The sequence below is a fragment of the Hipposideros armiger genome, unplaced genomic scaffold (assembly GCF_001890085.2).
Source record: "Hipposideros armiger isolate ML-2016 unplaced genomic scaffold, ASM189008v1 scaffold_114, whole genome shotgun sequence".
NCBI lineage: Eukaryota > Metazoa > Chordata > Mammalia > Chiroptera > Hipposideridae > Hipposideros > Hipposideros armiger.
The window spans coordinates 1,687,025-1,698,021 of NW_017731464.1; the positions used below are offsets into that span (position 1 = coordinate 1,687,025).

Genomic DNA, 10,997 nt, shown 5'->3' on the forward strand with positions numbered 1-10,997 from the left:
CCCTCTACAGCTAAGATGCTGAACAACAGCTCAACCTGGAGCTGGGCTGCTGTGAGTCACCAGCGACAGCGTAGGCTGCAGCCCCTGCTGCAGTGGGTTGCCATGGGCTATCGTGTGTAGCCAGCAACCAGCATGAGCAACCAGCATGAGCAGCCAGCAGCTGCCATGAGCGGCTGTCCAGAAGTCGGCAACTGATCCGCCTCGCCCGGGAAGAGCGCAATTATGGTGCCAACTTGGGCCAGTCAAGCAACGTCCTCCACAACTAGACTAAAGAACAAAAGGACAGCAACTTGTCTGTTCCCCTTCCCCAATTCCCCAGCGCTGTTCCCATCCCCCAATTCCCCAATAAAAATCTTTTTAAAAAAAGGAATCATTGTTAGGATTGAGGTCTAAGCTGGCCTATAATTAAAGAATACGTAATTGAGTTTCTGTCAGAGTTCCGTGGGCCCATACTTTCATCCTTCAGATTTAAATACAGGAATGTAGGAATTTTTTGTCTTTTCCGTAACATTTCTTTACTGATTCCAAGAAGCAGCAAAATGGAGAAAAAGTTCTATGTATCACAGACAAAGTCAAAGGTAGTCCTAACACAAAACAGCAAATCTGGGCAGGAAAGTTTTTTCTTGGTTTTGAATATTCATGCCAAAATTAAGATCTGGATCAAAAAAGTTATAGCATGGCAGCCCTTCTTTTTCCCAGTTTGGGCTTCCAGCCTCTTTTGGACTTGTCCTGGCAAGAAAACCTGATGTCTTCACCTGTGGTAATAGGCCTAGATGGTTGTTCCCATACTTCCAATCTGAAGAAGCTCTACAGAGTTCTGATGGAGGTCCCCTCCAGTCAATCCTTAAGCCTGCTACTCAAGCAGAACAAGGAGTCCTGAATTCGTCTTAAGGCCTCTTCAATTCAGCACCATCCAAACCATATTTAGTTGAAGAACATCAATGTTTTTGAAAGGTAGACGGCATGTTTTCTAGTTTCCAGTGCTGATAATTTCCACTATTCATTTTTATGAAAATCATGACAGTAAATATGATTAGGTTCTTGGACTTATAGTGCTACCTTACCAATCTCATTGAAAAGTTGCCCAAGAGAATTATTGTTATCTATATGAAATACTTTAATACCCTAAATGTATCCTTACTCACCTATTTCCCCAGATTAAACTTTTCAGAATTAAAGACTGACCCTCTCTCCAATTCTCCAAATTTAATAAGCCAGGTCTTATTTGAAGAGCCACTGGTATAATCTGTTTCTCCTTTCCATTCTCAAGGTTACTGATCTACCTAAAACTGTCCTACCAACTCAACAGGCAGATAACTACATGACTCTTCTAAATGGACTTCAGTGATCCCTTCTCCCCTTTAATCAATCAAAGCTTTCTTTGCCTTCAGAGTCATTTGCCTAATTCATTCTTCCAGATGAATCTTTCTAATCCATCTATTTCATGTGCTACGTTGAATAATATTTAACCGTCTAAGGATAAAGTTTATGTTCTTAAATTATGCATTCAATTCTTCTTCCCCTTAACCTCCTCTGCAACTAAAGGTGACCATGTGTCACAGTTCTGGTAAATCATATGTGGGTAAAAGTCACTGGGAAACTCATTCTTCCCAGAAAAAAGAAAAATCAAAATCCATTTTGCTCTTGATTTTTATTCCCTTCTTTCGGCTTAGAAGTGAAAAATGATGCCAGAAGGCATAGCAACCATCTTACAACTAAGGATGAAAAGTACATGCTAAAGATGGTGGAGCAGATAAACAAAAAAGCTGGGTTCCTGAAGATATTATGGAGCTGCTATACCAAACTTGGACCACTTACCTGCATATTTCCTATTATGAGGTAAATAAACCTCTTATTTGTTTAATAAACACTGGTGAAGTTTCTGTTGGTTGAAAATGAAAGAAATTCTAAATGATAAAATTGGTAATCACTAGGGTTACCATATATTTCATTATTCAAATCAGGACAATGAGAATAAACAGATGGCATGTTGCAGGTATAAACTAGGATGATGGGTTACTCTAGCAGTTAACTAATCAGAACACGAGAGGACTAAAAACTAAAAATCCTTTCTCTAATAGCAATTTAAATACTTATGATACATACAAGTAAATATAAATAAGAAATAAAACTTAACGTTCCCTCCATACAGTAAAAGAACATACTGGAAAAAAAATACATAAAACTTGCTGAACAACACTAAATGAAATCCAAATAAATGGAGAGATAAGCCATGTTTTTCAACAGAAAGACAGTATTATAAAAATCATCAACACAAATTCAATACAATACCAATTAAACTCCCAATAAAATTTTTCAAGGAACTTAAACTAAAATATGCAGGAATTAATGTTCAAGATTAAGCAAAACAAATTAAAGAAAAAAGAATCCTACTAAAATAAAAGATAGGCAAATATAAATTTTATCAAGTTATAATTGAAATCACATAGTACTGGCACAAAAATAAACAGACTGATGTAACAGAAGAGTCTGAAACAGCTATGTATATAGGGTAATTTATACACATGAAGGTAGTTTTTCAAGTAAATGAGAAAAAACAAACAACATAAATGGTGTTGGGCTAATTGGCTACACATTTTTGGAAAACATATTGATCCCAATCACACACTATACCATGAATTATAGATTTAAAAAGTAATGTAAGCATTGTCTTTTTGGCACTGGTATAGAGAGGTCTTCTAAAACAAAACAAAAGGGGGGAAAAAGCCATTAAGAGAAAAAAAATACACGAGTATACGGAAATAAAAAAATTTATACATGTATAATACAAACAACAGACTAGAAGAAAATACTGTTCATATAAAATACAAAATTAGTATGTAGGATAATGAACACCTTCAGATGAAATTTTTTTTAAAAGACAACCCAATAGAAAAAGGGGAAAAAAATATATACAACTCACTAAAACAGTAATAGAAATAGCTAATAATTATATTAAAAGATATTGAAGTTCAATAAAAATCTGGAAAATGCAAATTAAAACAGGATACCATTTTTTACATACTGCATTTTAAGATATTGTTGATAATATAGAAATACCAGTACACTCATAATTATCAGACTGTAAATTATTACAGCTACTTAATGGGTGATCTGGAACTACCTGTATATCCAATAAGCCAGCAATTCCACTGTAGGCATCACCTTAAAAATACCATCATAAATGTGTACGGTAGACTTTTGAAAGCCATAATACACTAGAAGTTAACTAGTCTTATAGTAGTAAAAAATTAGAAATAACCTAAATATCAATTCATATTTAGAAACAACCTAAATATCAAATCCATAAGGAACTGGTAAAATAACTGCAGTATACTCATACAAAGTAATACCACACAGAAGATTTTTAAAAATAAGAAAAATCTACATGTGCTAACATGGTTAGATCTCCAAATCAAATTTCTGATTGAAAATGTGTTACAAAGCTCCTATAAAGCAGGCATTCTTCAGCAAATACAAAAATTAAAAGGACATACATACACGAAGCAAACTTAGTGAATGTTTCCAACTGCTTTTATAGACATTATCCATGGATATATAAACTGAAGCATAGAAAATAATCTAGAGACGAAACCCATAAACACTGACACTTCTAAGGAAGCAAAAAGTCCAAAAGAATACATACTTCACACAACTGTATTTATATAAAGTTCAAAAGAGGCAAAATTCAACTATGATATTAAAAATCAAGTAAGGGGCTACTTTGGGGCAGAAGAAGGGAGGGTTGTAAAGATTTGGGAGAAGTATGCAATTCCAAGACGTTATCCATGTCATGGTTTGTGACCTACGTAGAGGTGTCACAGATATTTGCTAATTTTGGTTAAGTATTTTCTCCTAGTCTATTGCTTGCCATTCGGTACTGTATATAGGCTATATAGTCACACACCACATAACGACATCTGAGCCAATGGCAAACCCCATACATGACGGTGGTCCCATAAGAACCCCCCAAGAAAATTCACAGTGAAGGGTTTAATAACGGCTTTGGCTAACTTCAACAAGCTCTTTGAAAAGTTTGAAAACATAGACCCCAAAACTGAAAGGTTTCCATTAACAGAAAGAAACGTTCATGGTGCATTATCTGCTTACAAGCACATCTATGATGAAAAAAAGAAACAAACCATCATGAACCTATTTCTGAAAAGAGAGACACCTCCTCAAGAAGAGCCTCACGCAGGTCCTCCCAGAGGTATCCAGGAGAAGCTAATTATAAGAGTCGAAAATTTTTTTTAAATTTAGAAGTTTATAAAGAAGTTACAGTAAGCTGTTTATGACTGAAGAAAAAATATTTTTTTATATATTTAGTGTGGCCTGAGTATATGGTTTGTATAAAGTCTACAGTAGTGTACACTATGTCCTAGGCCTTCACATTCACTCAGCACTCACTCACCCAGAGCAACATCCAGTCCTACAACTTCCATTCATGGTAAGGGACCTAAACAGTGTAGCACTTTTTAAAATCTCTTACATTGTATTTTGACTGTACCTTTTCTATGTTTAGATACACAAATACTGACCATTGTGTTACAACTGCCTCCAGTATTCAGTAGAGTAACACATGCTGTACAGCTCTGTCATGTAGGAGCAATAGGCTACACCACATAGCCTAGGTGTATATGTAGCAGGCTATACATACCATCTATGTTTGTGTAAATGTATACTGTGCATGCGACAAAATCACCTGACGTACTTCTCAAAATGTATCCCCATCACTCAGCGAGACATTACTGTATATGTAAATATGTTAATTTCAGTGTACTTGAATTTATACACGTACCATCTGTTGCGTCAACATTTTATGTTCTATGCAGTTTTCTGTACATTCCATACTTAAGCAAAAAACTTAAACTAATCAACAACAATGGTGAAACAAGTAAGATCCAAATCTAGTTTACCTGTGCTTTTTTCTTTTCGGGAACACATACTTTCACATTTTTCCCATTCACCAAAAGAGGGGTTGTTTCAATGTACTTCATGACTGCATTAACTGCCTCTTTGAATTCCATTTTTAAGTATGCCTATAATAAAGCATATTATTAGTAAAAAATTTAACTTAAAATTCTCTGCATGACTTAAAATTACTTTGTGTAACATAAAACTATGAAATGTACCTCAAGTCCTGGCTTTCTTTCTTTTGGTTTTGCTAAAGTGTAATTTAATCATTACGATGTTTTCACATATGAAACGGACCTCTAGCATTATACAATTTCTGCACCATTACCAAGGTAAGAAGAGGGAAACAGGGATCCACGACAAGCTCACGGAATGGTAAGAAATGGGAAGGCAGGGTTCAATTAAACAATCAGAGATAAGGCAGGATCTAGTAATCTGCTCTACACATGACATTTTTAAGGCTTCTTGCAATAAACCACTACCCACTATGTTCCCTTGGCTATCTCACAACTTCAGGTTCTGTTTAGTCTAGGGCTGTTCAGTTTTAGTGAACTTTATTATATGAGTTATAGAAATACAATCCACATGTAAAAAATACTTACTGTATAAACAGAATCAGCTGTTTTAGTATATGCTTACTGGTGTGATAAAGCAATAGTTGGCAAACCAACGCCTGCCATCTGTTTTTGTAAATAGGTTTTTGAATACAGCCATGCTCATTCATTTATATATTATCTATGGCTGCCTATGTATTACAACGGCAGAGTTGAAGAGTTACCATCCTATGGTATGCAAAGCATAAAAGTTTACTATCTGCCCCTTAACAGAAAAAGTGTGCCAATCTCTATTCTAACCAGTATTTGGGGACCATGTTCATTTGAAACCAAATTATTTCCATAACTCTCAATTCACTATTATGTATGTTATACATATAATAACATCAGCTGAAAGACCCAACAAGTCTTCATAAAATAATTACTTTGTATGTATTTTTAGAACAGATTGAATGACTCACCTCCTTTCTATATGGAACAATCAGGACATCATTAACTTTTCCAAATGGTTGAAATAGTTTTCTAATATCTTCTTCGGTATAGCCATCTTCTGGTAATTCAGATAAAAGAAGAACTGAACCATAATATAAAGGCTGGTCTTTCCGAACCTTTTTGTGGGATGTAAGAAAATTAGAAATAAATCAAATTAAGGGACAAAGTACAGTAATAACAATTCCCAATGAAATTTCTTCTACCATTAATCTTAGTTCTTTAAACTCTTTTCTAAATATTTTAGCACAATTAAAACAAAAATTTACATGCTAAAGAAAAGTGGTTAAGAAATATATTTTATGGGCTGGTCGAGAGGCGCGATGGTTAAGAACTGGCTTGGGACGCCAGAGGGCCCCGGTTCGGATCCCACATATGAGGGCCAGTGACACTGCCCTCTACAGCTAAGATGCTGAACAACAGCTCAATCTGGAGCTGGGCTGCTGTGAGTTGCTGGAGATGGCGTAGGCTGCAGCCCCTGTGGCAGTGGGTTGCCATGGGCTACCGTATGTAGCCAGCAGCCGCAGTGAGCGGCCATCCAGAAGCCGGCGACTGATCTGTCTCGCCCGGGAAGAGCGCAATGATGGTGCCAACTTGGGCCAGTGAAGCAACGTCCTCCACAACTAGACTGAAGAACAAAAGGACAGCAACTTGTCTGTTCCCCTTCCCCCAATTCCCCAGTACTGTTCCCATCCCCCCAATTCCCCAATAAAAATCTTAAAAAAAAAAAAAAAAAAAGAGTTGGCTTGGGACGCCAGCTCTGAGCAGCAGGGCCCCAGTTCGGATCCCACATTAGGGCCAGTGACACTGCCCTCTACAGCTAAGATGGTGAACAATAGCTCAATCTGGAGCTGGGCTGCCTTGAGTCGCCGGTGATGGCGTAGGCTGCAGTGGGCTGCTGTACAGCTACTGTGACCAGCCGGCAGCCGGCGTGAGCTGCCAAGAGCCGCCATGAGCGGCCAGGGCCTAGTGACCGATCTGCCTCTCCCAGGAAGAGCGCAATAATACCAACATGGGATGGTGAAGCGACGTCCTCCACAACTAGACTAAAGAACAAAAGGACAGCAACTTGTCTGTTCCCCTCCCCCAATTCCCCAATTAAAAAATCTTAAAAAAAAAAAAATTTTATCATTACAGCAAAAGACATTGTCATTAATCCCCCTCACTTCGAACATACTTATCCCATCGTTCTTGCCACTTTCTGAAGCAGTTCTAGTGTCCTCTTTCATGAGTGTCTTTATTTGGGCTGTTGTGGTTGCCACCATGTCCTGAATCGATTCAAAACGTTTACCTTTCATGGTCATTTTGACTTTGGGGAAGAGCCAGAGCTCGCACAGTGCCAGATCCAGGGGATAAGGTAGATGAGGACAAACTTGGGTCGTCAGGAAAGTCATGATGTATTTTTTGTTTTCTATGCAAAAATGCATCATGGCTTTTCTGATGACCCAATATAATGTTTTTGACAGAAATTGCTGTACCAGAAGCGGTATGTGACACGGAGCCTTTCCGTTGTGATCACAAAACACGGTGAATGCTGCTGCCAAGTGCCATCCAACAGGAAAGCAGGAATCTTCAATTTGGGTAGCAGCACATGGAGCCTTAGTAACTGTGTGACAAGTTTCAACTTGTTCAGTGCAGTCATTCAGATGTGCGCTACGGTTCAGAGAAGGTGTGTTTTGAAGTGTGCCATAAATCATCCTCCATGATGACACACTCTGGGTCACACATCACTTCTGGTATACGGTAATTTCTGTCAAAAACATTATGGTGTATCCTCATCCACCTTCTTCACCCGATCTGGCACTGTGTGACTTCTGGCTCTTCCCCGAAGTCAAAATGATTCAGGACATCGAGGCAGCCATGACAGCCCAACTAAAGACACTCAGGAAAGAGGACTTCGAGAAAAAGTGTGTTGGACGCAAGGGGGTGTACTTTGAGGGAGTTTAATGGCAATGAGTCTTTTACTATAATTAATTTTTATTTAAACATTCACCATATTGTTTGATCACATCTCGTATTCTACACTGCACAAGAGTATTTGATTTCTGAACTGTACTGCAAAAAGTATAGAACAGGTTGAAAATTATCAATTCCTAGTAGTTTCACTCTTATAGCTTACTAACAAAGATTACAAAAACTCGCTAATGCTGCTGGTGATTGATTACATTCACCTTCCCAATCAAATAGCAGAACTCATCATGATCTGCTGTGTAGCTAGCCAGAAACACCCAACCATCAAAATGTTTTCACTTTTGATACGTCAAATGCCAAACCTCTAGGAATTATAAGCTACAAGATTTTGAATTGTTGGTTTTATTACATTCTTGACAGAAACCAAAAAAATATTCCATACAAACTTAACTAGTCATGATCTCAAATATTGGGAAAATTAAAATAAAAAAATTCAGACAACTGGTTTCTCATTGTTGTAATAGCAAATGTATGCACACACTTTAACAAATTAAAGAACTACTGACCTTACGCTGGAGAAAAATAGCTTTATCGGACACCTGTTTACATTCTGGTAAGGTGCCGTCTTCAAGATTCTTTGATTTGTAACGAGTAGAATATCCTCCTAAATTTAAATCATTCTTTGTAGAGCTTGTAGGTTTAACTGATGGTTTTAATCCACTGCCAGTTTTAGGCTTTTGTGCTGGTGACTGTCCTTTATCAACTGCTTCAAGATGTTTCTGTTTATTGAGTTCTGACACATGCCCAGGTTGCTGTGCTACATCCTCTGATGATCTTTTTCTATCTAGTAAAAAGGATATAAATACAGCCTTAATTAAAAAGAACTTAAGGTAGGAACTATCTCATCACATTACAAAAGAATCCCTCAACTGCCCAAATATTTACCACATAGAGCCACTGTCAGGCCAAATAGGGAACATAAGAGGTCAGACAATTAAATTTGCAAACTCATCCTAGAAAAAGTGCTACATACCTCACTGCTGAATATCACTACTATCATCTTTAAAGTACTCCCATTGGGAAGCTATGCACTGACACCAGCACCTGGTCCCCCCTTCAAAGCAATTTTGGAACTCTTTTTCTGGAATGGCCATCAGAGCTGTTGCTGTATTACCCTTGATGTCCTGAATGTCATCAAAATGTCTTCCTTTCAATACTCCCTTTATCTTGAGGTAAAGAAAGAAGTCATTGGGGGCCAGGTCAGGTAAGTAGAGAGGGTGTTCCAATACAGTTCTTTGTTTACTGGCTAAAAACTCCTTCACAGACAGTGCCATGTGGGCTGGTGCATCGTCGTGATGCAAGAGCCATGAATTGTTGACGAAAGTTCAGGTCGTCTTAATTTTTTCACGCAGCCTTTTCAGCACTTCCACATAGTCAACTTGGTTAACTGTTTGTCCAGTTGGTACAAATTCATAATGACTAATCTCTCTGATATCAGAAAAGGTTAGCAACATCGTTGCAACAAGTTCGCGAACTTAATTGTCAGACCTCACATACACACAAAAAAGTTTTCAATTACTCATTCAAAACGCCTTTACATGAAATTCCTTTATTCAGCAAGCTTCTCTTATACCAGTGGTCCTCAAATGTTTGGCTTCCATATCCCTTTATACTCTTAAAAATTGAGGACTCCATAAAGCTTCTGTTTGCAGTAAATTTATTTAAATAGTATCACCAATAAATACTATTTAATAGTATTAAATAGTATTTACCAATAAAAAATTAAAATAAATTTTAAAACTATTTATTAATTCATTTACTAATAAAAAACACCTGTGTTAACATAAGTAACATATTTCAAAGAAAAAAAAAACCAACTTGAATTTCCAAAACAAAAAATTAGATGAGTAGCACTGTAGTACATTTTTCCAGACACTTTAATGTTGAGCTTAAAAGAAGACACCGTAATTCTCCTATCTGCTTCTGCTGGATATATTATTCTGGTTGAAATGTATGAAGAAAACCCAGCTTCACACAGACGTGCAGCCAGCTAGAAAAGGAAAGACCTCACAGACCTCTGAAAAGATCTCCAAGAAAATATGTATAATACAATATATAAGAGTTATTTCTAGAAAGGTCACCAAACCAATATTAACACACAGGTTGAAAACATGAATAATAAAGCTTTAAATTAATTCATGGAAGACAAGTCTATAATCAATTATTAAGGCAAATTAAGATGTTTGCATAGCCTTGATTTTTAAATTTGATTTTGGGTGGATACTCTCCTACACTTCTTCTAATAGGTAATAAAGGAAAGAAGAAAAAACTAAATTGGGGTGTGGGTCAGATTTTATATAGCAATTCTAAAATTTAATAGAATATTTCATTTCTTAAAAACCTTGAAAGGTTTAAAAAGAGCTGAGGCAATAGCTCAAATGTCAACTTCTGTTAAATCTTGATAATAGTATGTAAGTCACCATTTCAAAATTATTAAAAACAGAAATATAAAACTTCAAACTAATATAACCTAAAAAAAATTTAGGCAAAATAAGTAGACTTATTCATGACCGTAAGTATACCTGATGATCTCACTGATCTCCTTGATGTCCTTTCAGGGCTAACTGATCGATAGCTCTTTGGACTACCTCTAAATGGATTTCTTGTTCGATATGGTGAACGGGATCTGGATCTGTATCTAGGAATGAAACGATGGCAAATCCTTGGACTTCGACTTCTTGGTCTGTACATGTAACGTGCTTTTGGGCTTCGAGATCGATGGAATCTGTGACTTGAGCTTGATCTCCTAGAATGTCTAGGACTGGGGGAATGAGAACGTCTTCTTGGAGTTTCATTTTCTTTTCTATTGCCTTCATTTCTACAAAGTACAAAAGACAAACAAGATACAGCAATTTAATGTAAATTTAAATGGTTTAAGTGACAGAAGTACCTTCATAAAAACAGACTTAACAATACCAAACTCTGATACTATGTAATTATTAAAAACAAAAACCTGTTTGTTATGATGCAATTCAGACTTACCGTATTTGCCGGCGTATAAGACGATTTTTTGGCCCTGAAAAATATGCCTCCAAGTGGGGGGTCGTCTTATACGCCAGGTACACTTCA

General features: G+C 36.9%; 1 protein-coding gene across 4 annotated transcripts in view; it reads right to left on the bottom strand.

Moving 5' to 3' along the window:
• Positions 1-10,997, bottom strand: part of ZNF638 (zinc finger protein 638) — a 123,497-nt gene that overhangs the window by 38,480 nt on the left and 74,020 nt on the right. For all 4 annotated transcript variants that reach the window (XM_019647634.1, XM_019647638.1, XM_019647637.1 and 1 more), the window contains exons 5-8: positions 10,451-10,746; positions 8,435-8,712; positions 5,930-6,076; positions 4,917-5,039 (exon numbers count right to left, since the gene is read on the bottom strand). In XM_019647634.1, coding sequence (XP_019503179.1) covers positions 4,917-5,039; positions 5,930-6,076; positions 8,435-8,712; positions 10,451-10,746 — 844 coding nt within the window. The remainder of the gene's footprint in view (positions 1-4,916; positions 5,040-5,929; positions 6,077-8,434; positions 8,713-10,450; positions 10,747-10,997) is intronic.